The following is a 24,006-nucleotide window of genomic DNA, read 5'->3' as shown; positions in this document are numbered from 1 at the left end:
CATTGGAATTCTCATGTGTGTTCTGTTTGTGAATGTTTTTACAGCTGTGGAGAAGCTCTGGGAAGGGTTTGAAACAGCAAAGGGCTTTCCTCAGTTGGCTTTCTTGGTTGCTTTATGCAGCTTCTTTGGCGAGAAGGGCATTGGGAGGAGTCAATATATATATTGTTGCGAATTCGCGCCCGCCGGCGTGCGGACGGCCACGTAACTCGGATCGCGGCACGTTGCCCACCGGATGGACAATCCCGTTGTGACCCTCTCGGACTATCGGGACTCTCGGACGACTATCGTCGTGACCCTCTCGGCGGCCCGTTCCGTACTATCGGGATAACCGAGCGGTGTTATCGTCGACCTCGACGGTTCAGATTAATTACCGGGATCTTGCACCCGCTACGAACCCTTTACGTGAAGCAGGATGGAGAGTCAATGGAGAAAAGACGAAGCGAAATGGGAAAACGGTTCACACAATGCACATTTATTTCCCGGCACACGGAAAGCACTATATACAGCCATACAGTCAAAATGCACATATAGCAATTAAAACAAAAAAAAGCAACAACGACGCAGAGTTAATACAGACTACGCGCACACACGGCAACACTTATACAGCTTTGCTTTACAGACGGCGCCAACACACATTTACACAAAAGCAAAGAAAAGAAGCCACCCTCATAGACAAAGGGGCAGACAGGCCTGTAGGCCAAATGTGCGCGTGACCTGGAGGAGCTGCCAGGTCCATGAGACCCCGGGGGGGGGGGAGGGGGTCCTACCCACGTCCTCGTGACGCGTTGGCAGGCGAGCCGCAAATGTGGCCGCGCGGCTGTGCCCCGACTCCGTGCTCCTTGGCGGGTTTCGTTGGCACGACGTTTGGAGTGGGGTGGGAACGGGGCCCCCTTTTGCACTATCTCAGCGCGGGGGAAAGGGGGAATTGTTGATGCCCTGGGGGAGGGAGATGGCTGGCTGGCTTGGGTCCCGCGATGAGACGAGCGATTTCCCCACACCGTAACCTCGTCGCCGACCGCTGTCCTTCTCGCCTCGGACCCGAGCTCCCTTGCTTGCAGTTCCACCACGACTCTTCTCCGTTCCGCACTCTCCTCACCCGACCGACCCGATTCTCTTTGCCAAACTTTCTCGGCGACTCCAGAACCCAACTCTCTTCATTCGCCTTGCGTTAGCCTTCTTATAGGCTGGCAAGAGCAGCTAATATGCAAATATTCGGATCAGAATGACCTCGGGGGCGGAGCCACGCTCGAACATTGGTGGGAGGAAACGGGGGGGCGTGAATCTCCCCTGATCCTAGAACTTGCATGTATCGACTTCACACACACGCGCCTGGAGGTGGGGCCAAGCCGCCCCGCGCTCGCTAATTGGACCGAGGAAAAGTGGGCGTGCAGAGTTTTTGATCTGAATTTTCCCTCGGAAAGGCCGCTATTTGCGCTCGCGGCTCGGTGCGCTCGGCACCACACGCCGAACGGCCCGAGACAGCCCGACGTTCAGTGTTCACAGGTGGTGCGGTTGTTGGTCGTAGGAGGGAGGTGAAGGTGGTGGCGGGTTTTCGGTGGTGGTCTGCTGGTTATGGTGCCGTTTGAGAATGGCGGTGATGCGATGAGGTGGGAGCATAGATGGTGGCGGTGGCGTGGTTGTTGGCGTTGTTGTCTGAGGGTTGGAGCGTGGTTGTAGTTGGTGATGATGGGTGGCGTGGTGGTTAAGGTGGTTGTTGTGTGATGGCGGTTGAGACGTGGTTGGTTCAAAATAAAGATAGAACAGAAAAACGACTGACTCAAAGCGTCGCAGCCCGGATGAATCACATAAATTCCCTCTATACAATGGGTTTGGTCTAACTACACATGTACTTAGAGATATCTCACCTACGGGCCCTGAATGGTGGTTTGCGAATTTCCACAGCCGTAACAATATATATATATATATATATATATATATACATATATTTGTTTATTGATATATTAATTTATTTATATTTATATATACAGTAAACCCTCGCTGTCTGCTGGGGTTACGTTCCTCTTAACTTCCGTGAATGGCGAACAGTTTATAACATGCAAGTCAATGAGATACGTTCCAGCCTACCAACGTCAGTCCAAAAATCATTAAAAAAAAAAAAAATTGAAAATAAGATCAATTGAGTAAAATACCATAAGTAGCATTTACCATCAATAATGAAGGCTTTACTGTTTGGAGTACTCTTGTTGGGTTGCCCCGGTCAGTTCTGCTTGAACATAGCCATGGCACAGAGGAAGTCGATCGATCTCCAAGGAGTGAGCCACAAATCCCTCACATCTATTATGATGTTTAACTTATGATGGTCTTGCCTTTGTGGAGATATGTTATGTTGATCTAGCCCTAATTTTATCGTTACATTGACGAATGTCAGGAATGGTGGACTCATTGACGTTGACCATGGTAAATCTTGCTCCAAAATAGTAACACGTGCACCACTCTCAAGTTGATCTAATATTTTCACTTTTTCCACTGTCAACACTTTCTTCACTATTTAGGTCATCTCGACCGAGATGACCAAATAAAGCCGGACCAAATGTCCGTACGTCCGTCAACAATTTTTCTTTCCGATCTTGATGAAACTTAGTATGTGGGTCGAGGTCGATGAGTGTTGCACAACGATATAACTTTTGTCCGGGTTCAAGGTCAGGGACGAGGTCACGAGGTCACGTAAGTTATAAAAATAGCCATTTTCAAAACCTATCTCGTCTGCCATTCTTCAAGATATTCGGCAACTGTTTATTGATTATGATAGTAAAAAATATTATCTTGTATCTAACCCAACAGATTTTTGAATTTCTTTCCCGTTTGATCGTCACGTGATCTGGAAGTTGGCCAAAAACGCCAATGTGATTCGCAAAGAAGGAAGGAAGGAGAAATGAAATATAAATATAAAAAACATTTTTAGCCTTTTATAGTTATACATTTTCCGCCGAAGGTACAAAAGTTTCAAAACCCGAAATGTAAACGTCGGCATTTATTTTCAAAATATAATTTAGTAGGCGCGCGCCAAAATGCCGAGTCATCTTTAACCAAACTGCGAAGTAGAACTGCGCAGTAGTCCGCTCATGGCGTCTGAGCAGTGGCCAGCGTGGTTCAGATTGACTGTGGTTTCTGGGGCGAAGGTGATTGTTAAGAAGTATGTCGGCAGTATAAATTTGAGTGACTGTATTGGTGATTTAATCACGCAACATCTTGACAACGAATATTCTGGCCGAACGATTGCATCAATTCAGTGCATCAGCAGGGATGATTCGCAGGCTCCTCTCGATCGTGCCAATATCTAACATAATCACCGGCGGACATAGGGCTGCAGGCTGTGGGGAAGGCCACGGATCCCGGATGAGGGGATAAATGATAAATTATGCTACATGCTTCTGGCTTTCTGATTAATATATCAATGAGTACATTCCATAATTAATGAATTAATAATTAATGAATCTGGCATACAAAATGTTTTTTCATACCTGACATGTTACTTTGTGCAGTGTCACGAAACTTCTGTGGAATTAATAATTAATGAATTTGCTCGCTCTAACGATTTTTCAAACCTCAATATCTCTATAAATACTTGACCAATTTTCATTCTGAAAGTTGCATTATAATCAGTGAAGAATAATCTACAGGATTATCATAATCTCCGAGAGCTAAGCCTATTTTTTCGTTTTTTTTTCTACAACCGGAAGTGAAATGTCCCCAGAGAGTGGACGGATCGGAAAACCACGTATTGCACTTACTGGTGATTCTGATGTGTTAATCCGGGTACTAAATGAACAATACATATTTATTAATTGTCATTAGTAGTATTATCCTAGTGTATCTCTGTGAACTATTTCAAACTAAACGGTTAGTTTGGACTGTTTCGCGGTTACCTGAACTGAACATTGAGAACTTGTGTTATTATAGAGATGACCGTCACCCCCACACAGGGGTAATTTTTTTTTATTCTGCTCTTCAGCAGATACACCACTTAATGGACGTTTTGGACCCATGATTAAATAAGCAGGGGACAAAGTTTTATCACAATAAAATACTGCACCTCACCAACCGCCAAGCAGCCAGAAGACAATGATGCGGCGGTGCGGCAGATGCTGGAAGACACAGAATGTAAATTTTCAAATTGTTATATTTTCCGGCAATACAGTACAATTATAATGTAACAGGTAATGTTAAATGAAGGAAAATATTGTTATCCAAGCATTGAAAGTGTTAAAAAAAATCTTATGAAAACCTAAGGAGCTTGAGGTGGGAGGAAATAATTTTTCTGCGGATACGCGGGAGTGTCGGCGTGGACAGAGATAGAAAGGGTGTCCAAAAGGTAAGCACAGATATGCGAAATCGCGGACGGCGAACACGTGGACGGCGAGTGTGTGTGTGTGTGTGTGTGTGTGTGTGTGTGTGTGTGTGTGTGTGTGTGTGTGTGTGTGTGTGTGTGTGTGTGTGTGTGTGTGTGTGTGTGTGTGTTTTTATATACATACATGCATACAAATATAAAAACTTTAAAAAACAGGAATAAATTCCTGCTTGGGGCTCGTGTGAACAAATTTTAACTCGATCCAGGACTCTAACCCAAGGACAGCATCATTAACACGGTAACAGCCCACTGAGCTATTGAGTCTGGGATTTCCTCAGAAATTTCTCAGACAAACACTGCAAGCTTTATAATGTCTGACGTCGTGTGTGTGTGTGTGTGTGTGTGTGTGTGTGTGTGTGTGTGTGTGTGTGTGTGTGTGTGTGTGTGTGTGTGTGTGTGTGTGTGTGTGTGTGTGTGTGTCTCATTAGTTATCTCCATTTGTGGGTTTGAGGAGATGGAACGAAATCCTCCCAGGACTCAAAGTATCCACCTCTGCTTCGGTAACGGGTCACAGTTCATGTACCAAGCTGTTCATTTTTGTTGTTCTCAGAGTTTTGTTCTGAGGACTCTTTTCAGGATCATCACCGAACCCTGGACTGTCTCCAATTGTAGTTTGCTTGTGGTAATATTCTCAGGGATGGTTTTCAAAATCTCAATGAGGTTCTTCCTTTAAAAAAAAAAAAAAATCCTTTAGCTCCTCAATTATCACTGGCGCAATTTCGATACTCTTCAGCTTCCAAGAAAATCTTGATCTCATTTTTGAGGTCCTGGTATCTCGTCATTTTCTTGATTTCTGCATTATTTATGCCAAAATCGCTCGGTACTGATATCTCAATCAGCAATGCTGTCTTTTCCTTTTTGTTCCTGAGAACGATGTCTGGTCGCAAGGCTTTGTTTTCTATGTTCACACTCGATAGGATCATCAGGTCATACTTGAGCACGACATCCTTGTTTTCAATTATTGCCCTTGGTTCGTGTTTCCAAAAGTTTTTTGGAACTGGGATGTTGAAACTTTTTGTAGATATGCCTCTGAATCACTTTGTATACTTTGTTGTACCATTATGTTTAAAGTTGTTCTGATAATCATTTTTCGCATCCCGAAAGCAGGTGACTCGTACTTTCTAGTTCTGGCTTGCAGAAACCACACCTGTCTGTCTGGCTCGGTCTCACCATCTTTTTATATCAATTGGTGTGGTGTCCTTGATCTTGGGCATTTGTTGTTATTCGTTCTCCGTCCCGTTGAGCTGACCTCTTCTTAACCATTCCAATGAGCCTTCTTTTTCAATCCCAACTCGGTCCAATTCTTTTTTTGCATTTTTTTTGTACCGCTTTTGTCGTTCTCCCAGTTCTTGGTGTATATTTGTTGATATTTCTCTTTATATATTTATTTTGTCTTTTTTTTCCAATTGTTTGCACTGTATTTGTTGCGGTTTCATTTTCCTGTGCGGTATCTTCTATTCGCACCTGTTTTTGGAATTCCTTGCAAGGTGAATTTGGGAAACTTTTTCAGGTTTGTTGTGTTCATGTTCATTTACAAATTGAATCTGATAGTCTGTTGAGCATTTCACATACTCATCTAGTCCAACACGCCGTCACTGTGTACCTGGTTGAGTTCCATCAGGCCTCTCCCTCCCTCTCGTCTTGGCAGGTACATTATCGGGATGCACTGGCTTTTGCAGAACATTTTGTGGATGGTCAGGAGTTTTCTTGTGTTGATGTCTAACTTATTGATTTCTGATTGGGACCAGTTTATTATTCCACAGCTGTATTTGGAACACTGGTACTGCGAGTTTGTTAACCTCCGCCATCGAAGATCGGAGGTTACTGTTTTCACCCCTTTCTGTTTGTTTGTTTGTTTGTGAACAGTATTACGGAAAAACTCCGACGGATTTCGACGAAACTTGGTGGGGGGATTATGTATGGTCCAAGTATCATGCCATTAGATTTTGGACTTGGTCCAAAATTCAATATGGCCGCTATGGTGGCGATTTTGAAAAAATATTTGAATTTTTTTGTTTGCATTTCTACATGTTTTAAGTGATTTCCAACCCCCCCCCAAAACAAATAATTGTTAGAGAAAAAAAAATTTTGCAATTTTTTTTCAACAAAATTTCGATTTATTTATTTATTTTTTTTTTTTTTTGCATTTCTACAATGTTATAAGTGATTTCCAACAAAAAAACATGCCGAAATTATAATTGCGGCTGATTTTGGAACTTCAGGTGGATATACCCACGTAAAATCAATTTCTGTCTCGAGGAATCTCGTTATGACGAATGAATTGAGTATGTAAAAGTTAAAAGTAAAAGGGAAAGTTGCAAACTATAACTCTGTGAGCACTGTTGACATCAAATTGAATGAATAGGATATCAAGTTCACTTGAGTGACCCAGCAGTATTGGTGGCGGAGGTTTTGCACTCTACCGAGTGCTCCCTCTAGTTTATGACTGATTTTGTTTCTTGGGGAGAGGTATGTTTTCAGGATCAAATTCATTCTTCATAGCTATTCTTTGGTGATTGTTTTGCGCATTTGTTTGTGACATATTTGGTGGCCCTCTTCTACTCCGAGGTATTTGTATGATTGATGCTTCGTTTTCTAACTGCTACTGTTCTTTCAAGGTCAATTTTTATGTTGTCTGTTTTTGTTGGTTTACCTTGTACAAATGTGCACATGGCACACTTATCTTGGCCAAATTCCATTTGAATGTCCTCAGAGAACCATTTTACTAGTTTTAGCTGTTCTGTCAATTTTTCATCATTCAGTATGAAGAGTTTTAACATATCTATGTATAGCAGATGTGTCACCTTTCCCGTTTCTTTGGATGTTCTTCTTTTGGTTGTTAGGGTGTATCCGTGTCCTTGTTTGTTGATGAGATTACTTGGTGGATCCAGAGCCAGACAAAAGGATTGATTTTGTATATTTGCATGCATTTTATCATCCACGAATGTGGGTCTGTACAACGCTTTGTTATAGTCTATCCAGATGGGGACAACTTGGTTCTTCACATTTTGCAATTCTCAAGTACAGTTTTGTTCAGTAGTAAGTGGTCAATTGTTCCACAACAACCTCTTGCATCCCTTTTGTTCTGCCTCCAAACCTCCTTGTTGTGTTCAGTGATGGTGCATCATTTCTGTAATGATTCCTGTTCGAAGTTTGCATGTTCTTGGTAGGCATGTTATTGGCCGGTATTTGTGAGGAAGTTGGGTTTCTTCAGATATTGTGATGAGAAATGGGTTTCCTTCTATGATCCACTCGTCCACTGCCTTTTCCTCTTGGATCAGTTCATTGAATGGCCTGGCATAGTGATTGTGTGTGTGTGTGTGTGTGTGTGTGTGTGTGTGTGTGTGTGTGTGTGTGTGTGTGTGTGTGTGTGTGTGTGTGTGTGTGTGTGTGTGTGTGTGTGTGTGTGTGTGTGTGTGTGTGTGTGTCGGTCGCTATATAGATATAACCCTAACATAAGTAAATAGACACTTTAAATTTATTCATTTCATTTGTATAAAACATGTTTTACTCAGTGATTTGTACAAATAATTGATTATAATTATATATTTGCAGAAATGAGTTCCTGGGTCTTGTACGACAATTAACAATGCCTCAAACCCAGGGAGCACACGACCTTTGTGATTTTCAAAGAGGATGAATTGTTGGCCAATCGGAAGTTGGTCAGCCAGCGTCAGATAGCTCAGAACCTTGGCATTCCGCTTTCTATGGTCAATCGGGTGATTGTGCCATTCACTAGCGAAGGCAAGGAATCCACAGCTTCACATTCTGGTTGATCTGGGCTCTCAGAAAGGTGCCTTCGAGCTATCAAGCGGTCCATTAAGAAAACTCCCCGTTGCAAGGCAGCAGATGTTGCAGAGGAGGTCAAAGTTAGCTCAAGAACTGCTGTGTGGTACCTTCATCAACTGGGCTACAATGGGAGAGCAGCGAGGAGAAAACCTCTTCTTTGACCAGCCAACATTCAAAGAACAAAGAAGTGGGCTGAGATGGCCACCAGACCATTGGAGTTTTGGCAAAGTCATTTTTTCTGACTGTGGACGCGTATGGGTCTGGAGACTTCCCAGTCAAGAGTTCTCTTTGAACCGATTGCAGCCAACTGTCAAACACGGTGGTTTTTCAGTGATGGTGTGGGGAGCAATCTGGACTGCTGGTCGGTCAGAGCTTGTGGAGTGAGTTAACATCAACAATATGATATACATTTATATCCTTGAGGATGGATTTCTCCCCGTCTTCTCTACTGGTCATATAGTCATAAACAACAATGTTTATGGAAGATGGAGCTCCATGCCACACTCCAAAAAAGACCAAAGAATGGCAGGACAGAAATGGGATCAAGCGACTTCCACGGCCGAGTCAGTCTCCTGACATGAATCCCATTGAACACCTTGGCCCGTATTGGATAGAGCTGTGCGGAAAAAGTCCAGGAAACCAGCATCATGGGAAGAATTCCGAAACCTTTTGTGTGTGAAGCCTGGGCAGAAATCCCAAAAGAGAAAATTTCGGAACTCGTTAGTTCAATGTCTGAAAGAGTAAAAGCATTAAAATCTGCAAATGGCAAGTCCACTAAATACTCATGTATGTATTAAAATGGATCAAATGTTCTTCCAATGTTCAATAAATAAATTAAAAAATCATGGTGTCTATTTACTTCTGTCGTCTCAATGTATATTTGTGTGTAGTATATATGTATATATGTATATATGTATATATATATGTATATATATATATATATATATATATATATATATATATATATATATATATATATATATATATATATATATATATATATATATATATATCTTCTTCTTCTTCTTTCGGCTGCTCCCTTTTTAGGGGTCGCCACAGCGGATCATCCGTATGCGGATACTATGCCAGGCCATTTGGCACATGTTTTACGCCGGATGCCCTTCCTGACGCAACCCTGGTCGCCTCCCACGACACAGGGATAATATATATATATATATATATATATATATATATATATATATATATATATATATATATATATATATATATATATATATATATATATATATATATATATATGTATGTCGAAGCATGTGGATTGTGATGAGCACTTCCCTGATCCCCATTGGATCGGATTGCTCATCACACTCCACATGGTTCGATTTGCCCGCCGATGACATCACATACCTTCTGGTTGAATGGTTTGCTTTAGCAGGAACAATTGTCTGGGTGGCAGACGGATGGTTGCTTTGTGCAGATTATGCGGTTTTACCCTGTGAGACATAATCCACGGCGATGTTCACTCTAACAGTCAGGATGTGCGTCTCGTATGTGTTTATGATGTGTGTTTAATGATATGTGCGTCTCAAGCAGAGCAGGTTTCCGGACTGTCAAATGCCCGTGTTATGTCCATATAGGCTATCACAGCCTCTGAGATTAAGGGCCTCCAACCACTGCTGAGAGAGAGGTCGCAGCACGTCCAGAGTTACATGACCGGGGAGGAATCTACAGTGACTGTCAGAGATCAGGCTATTTGAAAAAATGGAAAGACTAGCTATCGTCAGCGATGAGGAATTCCCTTTAATTGCCAAAAATTGACAATTTGATCATGATATAATTTTTTTTTCTATTTTGCATCATTTGTGGCTATTGTGACCCATTAACCATACTTGGACACAATGAAATTCATTCAATTTTTATTTTGTTTTTAATTATAACAAAATATGTAACACTTAGGGCAAATTATGTTTATCCCATCTCGACGAACTGTGTTTTGGACCTAAAACTTCGGCAAATGTACAGTCATACGTCAAACAGTAAAAATTGTCCATTGAAAAGTTACTGCAAAATAAAAACAAAATCAGAGCCAGATTTTCAAAAACATTGTATAAAAAAAAAAAAAAAAAATATATATATATATATATATATATATATAGTATGTAATCGATATCTTGAATGAGAAATTCGTTTTGAAAAAGATGGCAAAAGTTGCCAAAATTTTAATTGGTTTTTCTACCTGCAATTAAGGTTGCTGTGATTACATGGTGATCTGGTTTCTATTTATTTTATTTTACTTATGCTTGAGGTGTCTGAGTGCATACTTCATACTGCTAATCAAAAGTGTTGTTTACCCAAAAAGCTAAATTTGTGGTCGGCAGGTCTTAATCACCCAAAACTTTTTTTAAACTATTCAACAATCTGCAGGTGGACTTAGTGATGCATATGTCTGTCGTGTGTGATTGCCAAACTCACTCTTCCACTAACCTCCCTCTGTTTCAGACAAGCAACTGGTGTTTGCCGTGATGCAATTTCAAATGGGGTAAGACTGTCAGGATGTACTTACAAGAGCTACAGTCTGCTTGTAAATTTTCAGATATGCATACAGCATGGGTACGAGGCCAGGGCAGGAAGAGGTATATCAAAATTTTGTTTTGGTATAAATGTATATTTCATTGAAAAAAATGAATAATTGTTGGACTCAAGATTGGAATTGGAAAATGGAAATGCAGTGCAGCACTCAAAATGATGTAATCTGCTCCAGATTGCTTGGAACGAAGTCAATCAGGATGGCCTGGACACATTTCATTCCTGCCAGATAAGAATGAAATGACTAAACAAAACTTTTAAAGAAGCCAAAAATACTTATAAATGTACCTGTGAGAAAGGGGTGTGCCACTGCACAACAAATCAGTTGTTGAACTTCCTGATCAACTTGTCCAAAAAGTTGATATCTTGCAGAGTCTGTACTGCAAAAATTCTCGACCATGTGGGAGCGTGAAAGACCGAAATAGTCATAGATGGTATGTTCTAACCAAACCTTCGAGATTCTAAACACCGATGGGAAGCTCATATTTGGGGCTTGATGATGCACTGGGTAAGTTTAAAATGATTATATTTCCTATTAATCATGTTTGGGAGGGGTTGGAGGTGGGAGTTGTTATAGACTGCGAGTGCCATCATAAATATATTCCGTTTTTTTTGTTCTGGGGCCACAAGAGAAATTGTACTACATTTTTGGATGTAATGGTGTGTGTGCGTGCATTCTTTTGTTCTTTCTAAACATACCTGCTACTAACGAATTGCATTAACAGCTAATGATAGGAGCCCGTGACTCCTCTCTTCAGATTTTCAAGTAGAGGAATGAGTTGGAAAAGAGAGTGCAGGGGAAGGAGGTACATTTGTGGATGTGAGGGGGGGCAACTTTGAGAAGGTGGGGTGAGAGGGGACAAGTGGGGGAGAAGGGTGAGGAGGGGATACTTGTGGGAGAAGCTTGGATGGGGGAAGTCACGGCTGATTTAAGAGGGAAGCTTTGAGAAGGAGGGAGACGATGAGAGCAGGTACCACCATGGGGAAGGATGAGACTGGGTCGTGGTATGGTGAACAGAAGAAGGTGTACAGAAGAAAGGAGTGGGCAATAAGAGGAACAAAATTTTAGGGGGTGGGAATCGACCATGTGGAGGTACTCGCTATTACCTTCAGAAAATGATTTTTGTTGTGCAGATCACCAATCTGGATGAAATTTGGCATACTTAAAGAATTTTAGACGCTGAGTCCAAATCCACTTGTTTCCACGTCGAGGCTGTGACACAATTGGTCATTTTTGGCAATTAAAGATACACCGAACATTAAAGCACGATTTTGACACAGAAATGAAGAATCAAGGTTAGACTGATATGTACGTCAAAGAAAACTCTTGTGAGGTCTTAAAATGATACAATATGTTTATACAGAGTTATATATTATCAAAGAAAACCCGAATCACTGTTATTAAAGATGTTTATAATTAAAGGTCGTAAACCGAAGCAGTTACATATTTTTACTGGCCGAAAACGTCTGGACGACCAGACAGGCCTTCGAGTTGACCAAGGAAACTTTTTGCTTAAAAGGCAGCCACACTGGCTATTAAAGGTAGTTACATTGACTATTAAAGGCAGTTACAGCGCCTATTAAAGACAGTTACATTGGCTATTAAGGATTAAATCAAAGACAAAGAGACTGCGCGGCTCAGCCTGATGAAAAGTAGAACCACCACAAGAGGATTACTGTCTTAGAACTCCAGTATTTCTTACTCTGAAGCGGTTGCTGAACTAGGCTCTTGACTGCTGCTATTACAAAACTCAAGTCCACTATTACATACTAACCAACCTGAATACTACGGTGTAGTAGATCACCACAGCAAAAGCAGTGTGACACCCGCATTCACAGTTCGTCATCGGAATCATCGTCAGTTCCGCTTTCATCATCCATAAGTTCCATTTCTGCAAGGGTCTGTTCATCGTTGGCGCAGTTTTGACACCCACAGCACTCTGTGCAGAACAGTCCTTTTGACTGGCAAGAACACTGGTTGGTCTCGCATTTTGTCGCCTCTAACAGTTCCTTCGGCGCTGGTGGTTTGTTCAGTCAGTGCTCCGTTGCGTTCCATCCATCCGTGAAATGTAGGAGAAGGGGCTTCAATAAACCTCTCAGTCGCGCGGTGGTGGATCGCAGACTGATAGTTCACTCTTTTGCAATGCAGCATCAGAGTGTTGCTTGTAGGCGGAAACTTCTGTTCTCCCAGCGACTGGCTGCAGAACAGCTTGTAGTGAGCCTCATCCACACTCTTCATGGTCGGCTGATTGTGCATGGCGCAGACGAATTGTTCCAGGTCGTGAATGATATTCTGATCTCGCGTGAATTCTCGACCAATGCTCCCGAAACAGGTGATGAGATGGGGACTCTTCATCATCAAGTCAAATGGCCTTGTTTTGCCCTTACCGTGGAATGCACTGGTGGTATCACTTCCCGTGAAATTGTGCAAACCTATCAATGCATCGCAGACAGAACTTTCCAAGGCATTACTCAGCTTCCTAATGTCAAAGACGATAATGTCCTTGGGACTTCCTGTGACCAGATGGAAATTTCGTGCTCGAATCGACTTCGAGTGAGCCAACGCCAACACAAACACATCGGTGTCGAAACTCTCTATGCACACCGACTCTTCATTCTGTCCCACGTGAGTGGCATGTAGCAGGGCTTCGTGTCAGCTTCCTCATGGTCACATTCAAGTTCAGGTACTGACGACACAGTCATGACACCATTCGACGCCTCGATTTTCTCACATTTGCCGGCATGACTGACGTACAACAGCATGTCGCCCAGTTTTGATGGAGAGATGTTTCTCGTCCATGATTCGACGATGAACTCTATCAACGCCTCCTTGTTGGCTCCGCTCAGGAGATAATTGGCCCACTGTTTTGGAAGGGCTTGATCACGTCCGTAGATGGTTCGCACCTGAAGATCGCCCACCCTGCCCGCTCGTCTGGCGTGCTCCAGGCACTTGATGTTGATACTTGGGTAAGTATCAAACACCACGTCCAGTCTCGAAGATTGGTTATGTCGTGCTTTGGCCACTACAATGTTCAGCACCATCTCTTCCATTTTGCCGAAAGTGTTATGCAGTAAACCGGCCTTTATCGCTTGAATAACGGCCATTCCATCCACAATCGTTGCACCTTGGATAGGCCGAGCGTCTACACGGCAATCAGGCCACAGTTTCAGTATATGGTTTCGGAGTTTGGCTTTGTCCGTCTTAGCAATCGAACCATCACCGGATGCCAGCAAGAAAGATATGTTCGCCAGTGGGTACGCGAGCAGATTGTGGAGTGTTGCATTGCTTTTCTCTCCAATCAAGAGCAGTCGTGTGAAAAGACGACGTTCATTCACAATTTCAACCTTCGGCGTCTGCTGGTGGGGAGTCGCCGACTTGCCTCGTGCCTTCGAGAAAGTTGCCAATTTGGCCTTCGAAATCGGACTGAAGAATGGGACCTCACCCGAGAGAAGCCGATCACGCATGAATTGCACGACAGCATTCTCTCCCTTGACATATACGTTCATCAAGTCCGCGGAAGTGGCTGGCGGTGCGATGACACCTGAACTAATATTGACGAGTTCAAGGTGAGCGCCGGAGAAAGTAAAGGGTTAATCATTTGAAGTACTGTGTCCATCACTTGTACCACCGCTGCTTCATTCTTCTTCGAGCTCGACACATCCAAATCCTTTCTCGTTGGGGGCTCGTCGTGGATACCTGCCATGGACTCGCATTTCCTTGCGATTTCCACATGTGCTGGTTGGGACAGCTTCCACTTCTTCACAGCTGTGCTATTCTGAGTGTAACCAATGATGCCTCCACTGGTCTTGCTGTCCCCATTTAAAGTCTGCTCTATGATCTGATCGCGCGCAACGCTACTAAATCCATAACGAGTATGTCGTTGGGCAGTCCATTTGCCATCCATGAATGCTTGATAGGTGTCTGGGTGGGAGTGCTCTCGCCCGGCCATTTCCAGCCAGTAAACGGGTAAGTACCTTGCATAGTTTTGGTGATCGTACGCAAAGTACCAGGGCATTGATGCTCTCGTGATCGCAAGGTGTTTCGGCCAGTTCGAAGTACGAGTTGCCCATATAAGCTCTAGTGCTAGCTCCACCATTTCCAAGTAGGAGCAGCAGAATGTGAATGTTTTGCTCGCTGTACATTGCTGCTGTCTGAAGTCGCTGTAGCGTGTGAACATTTCCAAGACCACGTCCAATGACAGTAACTGTTCGAACAAAGGAGACGGAAACGTTTCCTGGAGACGCTCTATACACCTCTCGAATCGCACACGCATCTCCTCTGCAAGTGAGTCCATGAAGGCCTGGAAGCATAGTCTTCCTAGCACTTCGTAGACGAGCTTGTGACAGTGCAGACTCCTGTTATAGTGGTGGCCGTTTATTACTGAATTTGCAGAACGCTGAGCGACAATACTAGATTCTATTATGAGGTCTAGCAGACCTGCGTCTCTGAATCTTTTTCCGATCATGCCTCGGAAGCTCATGAGTTGGTGGAATTCGCCGAGACAAATTACCAACCTTTCTGTCAACTCTGGGTGCACCCAACGAATCGCCTGCGCCTTACTGTAGATCGCAAGGTCAAAGACTAGAACTACTTCTTCACGTTCCAGTTTATCAGCCATATCGATGCTTTGGCGTATGACCGTGTAAACGGTGTCCAGTTCCGTGGGTGATGCCTCGATCACGGGAACGTAGATGATGGCTGACTTGGTCAACGAAGGAAGGTGTTATACCCAGTCCATGTCGGCAACCGCCCGTCCGTTTTTCTGGACCGTTTTCATTGTGTAATAGAGCACATCCAGCGATAGCCTGTCCTCTTGTGACGGACTGATGTCAATGTCACAACTGTAAAAGGCTGTAGTCCCTTGCCTTTTCCCGCCACCATACTTGAGAATGGGTGGCGTGTTCCCAACTTATGACCGCTGACGACAGCTAATTGGAGTTACTGGACGAGTGTCCTGAATCGGCTCAGAGGGTGCGTTGTGTATCATCAATCCATTGGTGTGGTGAGTGGTCCCATGACTGGTGAGGGTCTCCTCACTGAAATCGATGTTATCGTACACAAATATTGTCGGTAGATTTCTGAGGCAGTTTGAGGGCAGTTTTCCCTCCTGATCAATCCGCAACAGTGCCAAAGCAGTTTCCAACGCCTGTGTTGTACTGACCGAGACAAAATGCCCAAGCTTGTTGAGCAGTCCGAACAGTCGAGTAGAACCAGTCCAATGTTTCACAGTCAGGCCCAATGCATAGGACGTCGGAGTAAACGTCTGACCCCTTGACGCTATAGAAACAACGTCTTGAAGAGCAGAGAGCATTTTCAGATGAATATACCATGGGAGTTCCACAAATTTCTCCAGGGTTCGCTCGTCTGACAGGCCCACAATCCATGCAACAAGGTTGTACAATGCAACAGGGTCTTTCCTCGTGGCTCTTTCAATCCTCATGGCTCTTTCAGCATTTGAAATGTCGAAGTCAGGAGCAAGTGGTGGCCGTGTAATGTCCACACTTTGGTGTTTGTTCAGGTCATCCCTCACCATGAGTGCTCCCGAGTATAGAACATGTAAATTGAGGCCTGAGTCACCCTGCGGTGGACGCTGGCTGGCTTCATCCTCTGCAGTTAACTCTGTTTCTGTTGTAGAGCTACTGTCTACAACAGCAGCCTGAGCAATGGAACCAATATCAATGTCTTTCATGTACACCACTTCGCTCTCAGACATTTTTGGTGGACGATAGAAAATCATGTCTGGGTACCGTTCCTGCAGTCTTTTCTTCAGTCTTGTTGCTTGGTAGTTGGCCTTATCCTGACCTTCGCATACTCTGAGTAGGTCATTGAACATCTCACACAACTTCTTCATATGTATAGATTGCTTTCCATCAATGAGTCTTACCTGAATTACTTTATCACAGAAAATGTCAAATGTTGAGTCATAGTTCACTTTCTGAGTTTGGAGTTTACTTTGACTCTGTCTGTGGTATGTGTCATTCACATACTCATAATAACATTTATGGTAATAACAAACTGCCAGCGCCACACAATCTTATCCTTTATAGTTGTCATTAATCTCACATCACGTTTATCTCTCCTCTGCTTAGCAGTTTCCCTCACCTTTCCTCCATCCTGTGTTTCTGCCAGGGACAACTGATCACGTTGAGATTTTCCTTTGACACGGATGAATTTGTCTTTTTTCTGGCATATGATTCAAATTCTTGGCAGTACACCAGCTGATTTGCCAGCCACCCTTTCTGCAGAGGTTCTGAGGGATTTTCTACATATTTTGTGGTATGAGTGCCCCTCTTCTTCTAGTCTGCTCACCACCTCACTGGCTCTAGCAGAAACTGCAGTAGTGCTGGCTTCTGATTTCCTTTTCCTGGCTTCAGCGCGTTTTATATGATCCTTGTTACAAAACGACGCATAGCAGAACCGGTGACAGCCGGCATCCGCAGGAGGATTAGTCATTGGCAGCAGTTTCATCATTTGATCAGCCAGCAAACGGCATTTGTTGATAGTTTCACTATCTGTGGCATCGCACCAAGCCTTCACACACTCGCATACCTTACGCCATCTCTTATGCGTGAATTGCGTCACTTTCTCATCATCCTCTGCGCCCAAGTGTATGAAACGACGCATATTTGGTTGTTGAAAGACCAAAAATCACTCAAAATCACACGACAACCATGGGCGCCGCCATCTTCATTTGTTGTTTCCTAGTCGTTTCCTCCACGATTACAAGCACGCCACGCCCACTTCACGGCGGTAATTTCAAATGGTAACTGTCGGCGTGTCAACTTGTGCATATGGAAACAAGTAGGAATTTCAATGGTGTGTTCTCATGAATGTACAGGGTGAATTTCGTTTAGATTGGTGATCTGCACAACGAAACTGAAAGAATCGACCCACCTCCACATGACCTAGAAGAGGGGCAAGTGTGATGATAGTTAAGAAAGAGCATGTTTGAGATGTTGAGGAATGTACTGATTGAGAGAGTGATTGACATATGTTTGGTTGGCATGGAGCCCACAGATGTTTGAATGCCACACAGTTTGGGACACCAGAGGAGGTGTTATTCGTGAAGCAGAGTACAGTGGAGAGGTGCTAAGAGAGGAGGTAGAATGAGGGGCAAGATGATGGGAGGGATAAGGAAGGGGGTATAACAGGGGAAGGTTAGGAGGAACTAGATCTAAGGAGGTGGGGTGAATTAGTGCTGAAGTTGAAAAAAAAAAAAAAGAATTATTGATGGAATATGAACATGCATTGCAAAATGGGATTTTATTTTTTTTCCATCAGATACGTTTAAGGACATTAGGAGAGGGGTGGAATTGAGGTGAGTTAAGAGAATGGAAAAAGGAAATGTAACAAATGGAATTTTTAGACTCTGGATGCAGGAAATGTCGAATTGAACTTGGGCTTTCGAAGAAGAAGAAGAGGAATAAAAGTAGTGTATTATGACCGACTACATCCAGTGAACCACATGGGAGAAAGAAGTTGAAACATTGTAAAAGACCGTTTTGGGGGGGGGGGGCAGAGTAAAGGAAGAGGTTGAAAAAGAGATCGAAAATGTGGATGGTGAATACCTTCGCAATCAAAGTGGGATTGGAAAGATGGGTCACCAAGGATTAAGAGGAAAATGAGGTCGAGGAAGTCACTTGGTTATGGAAGGTGTAAGGTGAAGGTGCATGGTGATGTTTTTTTTGTTTGTTTTTTTTAAGATAAGGTAAGAGAGGGGTAGAATAAAGGAAAAAGTTGAAGAGAAGTTTGTGAAGGTGTATGGTGAATACCTTCACGATCAAAGTGGGGTAGGAAAGGTGGATTGGCAGTGAGTAGGGGGATATTTTAAGACATTATACAGAGGGTATAGTTGGGAGGAATTGGAAGAGTGATGGAGGGATTGTGGTGAAAATATAAAACTGATGGTAATAATGAGAAAATACAATAAACACGATTGTGCACACAGACTGGGGAGAAGGTTAGGTCTCAACGAACCCAATCTGAAAAGTCTGATGAATACTCACAAATTGGCACAAGTTTTATAACCCAACCAAACAAGAAACACATAGTAAACGTGGAGACAACAAAATAACAGTAAAAACAAAACAAAAAAATGACCGGGAAAACTTCTTTGAGAAAGTCGGCAGAGACCATGAAGAACACCACCACAGCTCAAGAAATGGAAATCCAAGCTCTGCGTTATTTTCATGTTTCAGAGGTTTTGTTCATTTGGAAATAAGATGAGACAAAATTCCACTTCCTGTTTACAAGGAAACCAAAATGGCTACACGAAGAGCATGGACAGAAGACATTTATGAAATTTCATTATAACTCTCATAATGTCTACCCTGTATCCATTTAATGTAACACAACACTCCATGATGCCGCACCCCCCAGCTTATAACATTGTCTGCACTTCTTTAATATAAAATCAGTCGATTTCCTTATTGGTTGCACAACGAGATAATGTCTGTCGTGGCTCGAAGATTACTAGTCAACACGCAGAGCTTCCACTGCCTCTAATTGTGGGCCACCACAGAAGCGGTGTGAAATGGCTAATGGATTTGAGGCGTAAGTAACGAAGACTTAGTGGCTGATCAAATGTTGGGCAATTATCTTGTGACAGGAAAATGTCCATGTTGGTTCATCTGTGCTGAACCCAGCGTGCAGGTGTGCACATACCAGACACGTGCATACAGCATCCATCCACCTGCACACGCACCACCACATATATGAGCAGCTGATTCCTGTCTGTGTATGTGCATACATCTGTGTGCCTGTGCACATTTTAGGTGGGTGTGTCGATGCAAGTCTGAAATGGTAAACTTGAGAAAACTCGATGTCACGCCATCGCAAATCCCCACGCTTCCCACGTAAAGCAAAGATGAAAGATGGCAAAAAATTCCACCAGGGATGATCCAATATCAAGTTTAGTTCATTTATTTTTCGTTTTGATCCCCGTGACCCTAAGTCCCCACCCCATGGGGTATGAACCGTGGGTCAAATAAATAAAAAGTTGCGTATTTCATGTGTTCCCCAATGTTGATATTGCATACACAAAGTTTCATTAAAAAATGCTTTAAAATGGAGCCGTAATTGCTTTTTTTTTTTTTTTTTTGGTTGACCTTTTGAACCCACTCCAGGGGGCATGGCCAAAAATTGATCTACTCTTCTTGCCATGTGGTGATCATAAATAGCAAGTTTGGTGAATTTCTGCCCAACTGTTTTGGAAGAGATGGCATGACTGACTGACTGAACCGATTACAACATCCCATGCCACCCCCCCTTTTTTTCCCAAGAAGCGTAGGGATAATAAATCGATAACCAATAGGAGGAGGTGGATTTTGAGGATGGATGTGATGGTTGTGAAGCAGCTGGCTTTACACTCATTATAAGGAACTTGCTAGCCTTTCGTATTTGCTTGATTTTCTTTATACCCTGTTTGTATAAATTGGCACCAAGTAGTTAAATTATGTCTTGGGGTTTTTACTTACTCATTTTTAACTGTTCATAAAAGCAACTGATAAATCCTTTGAACTGCATGATTAATTTCTATGCAATGTGCTCCACCCTTGTCCTCCCTCCCCCCACCCCCTAACCCCTCCTCCCATCCACTCACCCCTAACCAAAACTAGACTTGGTCCAGCTGACTTCTCCAGCTGATTAACCAGATAATCTAGTTTTATTTTTATTAGTTTGTCAGACAAAAGTGTTGGCAATTAGTTCTTTGAATTACTTTTATTTATTTGTTTTAAATGATCCTTCTTGACATACATTATTGTTTATCTTAGCAAATTATGTTGTTAAATTTGTTGTCTGCTACTAAAACTAAAGATCTCACTTGAGGGGGGTGGGGAGGGGGGAGTGTGAGTTGAGGATGGTTCGTTTCTTTTTTTGACTTGCACGTGAAACGTGTTAGCAATGACTGATTTTATTTTGCATTATATTTTCAGGCATACATGAACTACATCCAAGAGTTCCACCCAGTTCTCCCATCTCCATGGGGGGTTTCGGTAAGACAATCAAAGGGATTATATTTTTCTTGCAGTGCGAAAGATGTATGGATGTTGGATTGGGGGGGGAGGGGAGGGACTTGGAGGTGTTTGTACAAATGGATGTTTATGCATGTATGATTGGGAGACATAATTGTACCGTGTTTGTAACTTTGATTCTGTCTCTTTCCTTTCATTGTCTTCCTTCCCTTTTCCTCATTCAGGCTAACTCCCTTCCTTCCTCAGTGAGTGCTCCTCTTCACCAACCCCTGCCACCTCTCCAAGTTTCTTCCAGTGATAGACGACCATTAAGTCCCTCGGTGAGTGAGAGCGGTGTGATAAGATTTGATTTGATAGTGTGGATTATTTATGTTTGTTGAACACCATTAGGGATGTGAACACAGCTAATTTTGTTTGCTTTGTTTCTCAACCCCCTTCCTTTTCCCCAAACTTCCTCTTCCTCTAATGTTCCCCAAGGATTACGATTCCCGTGTTGCTGCCTTCCTACGGCGCACCCAGCATGGGGAGAGGGACAGAGAACGTGGCAGAGTCCGGGACAGAGATAGGGACCGGGACAGAGATCGAAACAGAGATGGAGACAGACACAAGCAGAGGGAAAGGGATAGAACGAGGGATAGGGACAGGGATCGGGAGCGGTTAAGGGAGAGGGGTAGGGATAGGGACAAGGACAGAGGCAGACAGAGGGATAGAGAGAGGGTGAGGGAGAGAGAGCGAGATAAGGACAAAGGAAAGTATCGCAAGTAGTTTTTTTTTTTTTTGCTTCATTCCCTGTCCCAATACTACCCACTACAACAATTTTTTTCAGGGGGGGGTGGGGGTGTTGACACTGACGGCCATAATACCTGCATACAGTGTAATGCAGCGGAAAGTATTGCTACATCATTTTATCCAACATTACATGGTACATTACTCTACATCACCCTCTTATTGCACACAAAGTAACGTGATGGAACCTTTTGATGGATAATGTTATTTACGTTGGAGTCATTAAAATATGTTTCGTACTTGGTGGTGTCTTTTTATGGAGGGTCAGGGGTTGTTTCTTAGCATTTATAACCCCTTGTCTTTGTTGTCATACCGCGATTGTTATTTATTTCATGCTGGGGATGTTTCACCCAGTTAATTGTTTTCGGTCAGTCAGGTCAGGTATGGGAGCATGCGCCGGAGCAGCGCGTCACTGCGTCCACTTTCCGCCGGTACTCCAGGGACCTCCGTCTGGCCATCCCCCGGGCAAATGCCTGGCCCATCCCCATCTCCTTGAGATGCCGATCAACCTGCTGTAACCATGAGGCATGTGGTTATACCATGCTCCATTTACCCCAAAGGGCAATACTGTATTAGGCCTTTGAACTCCACATTGGTTATATACACTCATTCGCCAACTTGTATCGAGTGGTCCAACCAATACACCAAACAACGTTTGAATCTAACCTTTTTCAAATGATGAACCCTTATGAAACTGTCTTGGTTACAAGTAATGGTTTGTTTACGAGGATGTTTCCGTTGCACGTGATTTTTGATCGTCAAAGCTGAGGCCAGGAAGCAATAGAGATCGATTAAAACTTAATCGTAGTTTTTCATCAAGTGATGCATGTTGCAAAAAAGCTGCTCTGACTACTTCGTTCTTATGCAGCCGAAGGCTGCGGTGGCTGTTTGCATGGCTGTGCTGCTGATGCAATGCCCTTTGCTATTTGGAGCAGGAATCGGTTCATGGTGCCGGCGAGAGCTCACCTCCTCTTTCATGAATGACACCGTGGGGTCTTTATCATCCACCAACGAATGCTGGCAGACAGAATGACCACTTAATGTCCAACCAAGAGACAGCCCACACACTAATCGCCCTGCCTGTGAAACGCCGGTTTATAGCTGGGTCTAGATTCAAACCCAGGCTCGACGGCTTGGAGTTAGGTGTGCGTACCTCTATGCCATCCTGTCAGCTCTGCTCTGACAAAGGGCTAACACCTGAAAAGTAATCTGTTTTGCTTCCCATTGTAGTTCGTATACCTTTGTTGACTTTTCGTTGATAAAATCTTTCATTTGAATTGTTCGTTGGCACAGACACTGGCCTTCAAACAATTGCTCATTTTTCAGTGTTTATCTCTGTCATAGTATTATATTAGTGGGGCCCCATAGCCAAAATATTCACAACAGTTGTGCATTTTGTGATAAAGCAACCAACTTTGGCACAGAGATAGACTAATATATTATGAACAAATCTGGATATTGGGGCATTACAGATTTGACCTCTGGTCATGGCAACCATCGTGTGAAATGGCATTGGCTTCACAGACCTGCTAAACTCTTTATAATAAGTTGGTGGAAATATAGGCTAATTGCCCTAAAGGTGAAAAAAGACACCTGTAAATATAGTAGAGAGCAGATTGCTGCTTGATTTGGGCAGACTCATGAGGCTAATTATATGGTGTGGGACAGCTATGTTGCTGATTTTCTGAAATGCACAGCAAGAGCAAAGTGTGGTGTGCAGAAGTGTGGTGGCTGCAGCAGCCATACCAGGAAACTGGCAGAGCTTCATTCAAAAAAAAAAATGCTTTAATTTGGCAGAAGTTGTCATCAACAAGATAAGCTGTACAGGTTCCTGTCAGAAGCTCTCTTCAAGTGGTTTGACCAAGAGGACATGCAGCTTGTCATCACTGATGGAGAGGCAGCGTCAGCAAGCCACCACTGCAGGATTTAGCCTCACTCGCTCCATGCAGCTATGAAAAAGCTGACACATGTACCCGTGCAGTCTTGAGAAGGACTTGGTGTGAGCAGGGGAAGGGGGATGGCAAGAGGGGGCGGGGTAACTACCTCGGGGCCCCAATCTAATAGGGACCCGTAATTATCCCTTCAATTTTTTTTTTATTTAATATGATTATTGTTTGTGTTAGTTAGACAAAGTGGGGAAGGGGGGGATAAGAAATAAATCTGCATGTAGGAATAAGTGAATAAAACTCCAATTTCCCTTCAATGCGCCATGTGTTTCTGACGACGAAAATTGTTAACCTCTGTGTAGATTTGGGGGGGGGATATTTTTTGACGGGGGGGGCCCCACACTTAACTTGTTTCCCCGGGGCCCATTCTGGCTCTCGGCAGCCCTGGGTGCGAGCTATCTCTTCTGGCGGTAAATGTGTACAAATTTTACTTTGAAAATTTTCCATGTACGCTCAGTATGCACTGTATCAAATGCTCATGCAACATGTAGAAAAGTTTCAATTTCCTCTGTTGAACGGTTTTCTATGTACGCTCTTAACAAAATGCAGACGGGTACGTACGTACGTGACCGATTGCTTAACCCCACCTTATGC

The 24,006-nt window shown here is 43.3% G+C and overlaps 1 protein-coding gene across 3 annotated transcripts in view; it reads left to right on the top strand.

The window, feature by feature from the left end:
* The window catches only part of YTHDC1 (YTH N6-methyladenosine RNA binding protein C1), a 100,184-nt gene extending 78,479 nt beyond the window's left edge, over nucleotides 1–21,705 (top strand). For all 3 annotated transcript variants that reach the window (XM_085879891.1, XM_085879889.1, XM_085879888.1), the window contains 4 exons: nucleotides 10,619–10,658; nucleotides 20,642–20,701; nucleotides 20,905–21,000; nucleotides 21,158–21,705. In XM_085879891.1, coding sequence (XP_085736017.1) covers nucleotides 10,619–10,658; nucleotides 20,642–20,701; nucleotides 20,905–21,000; nucleotides 21,158–21,445 — 484 coding nt within the window. In that variant the 3' untranslated portion in view covers nucleotides 21,446–21,705. The remainder of the gene's footprint in view (nucleotides 1–10,618; nucleotides 10,659–20,641; nucleotides 20,702–20,904; nucleotides 21,001–21,157) is intronic.
* Nucleotides 21,706–24,006: the final 2,301 nt, after the last annotated feature.

Source organism: Eptatretus burgeri, chromosome 4 (genome assembly GCF_056783735.1).
Source record: "Eptatretus burgeri isolate ZD-2024b chromosome 4, Ebu_testis_v1, whole genome shotgun sequence".
Taxonomy (NCBI): Eukaryota; Metazoa; Chordata; class Myxini; order Myxiniformes; family Myxinidae; genus Eptatretus; species Eptatretus burgeri.
Note: the sequence above shows the minus strand (reverse complement) of the source record. Positions and strands in the feature narration are given on the sequence as shown.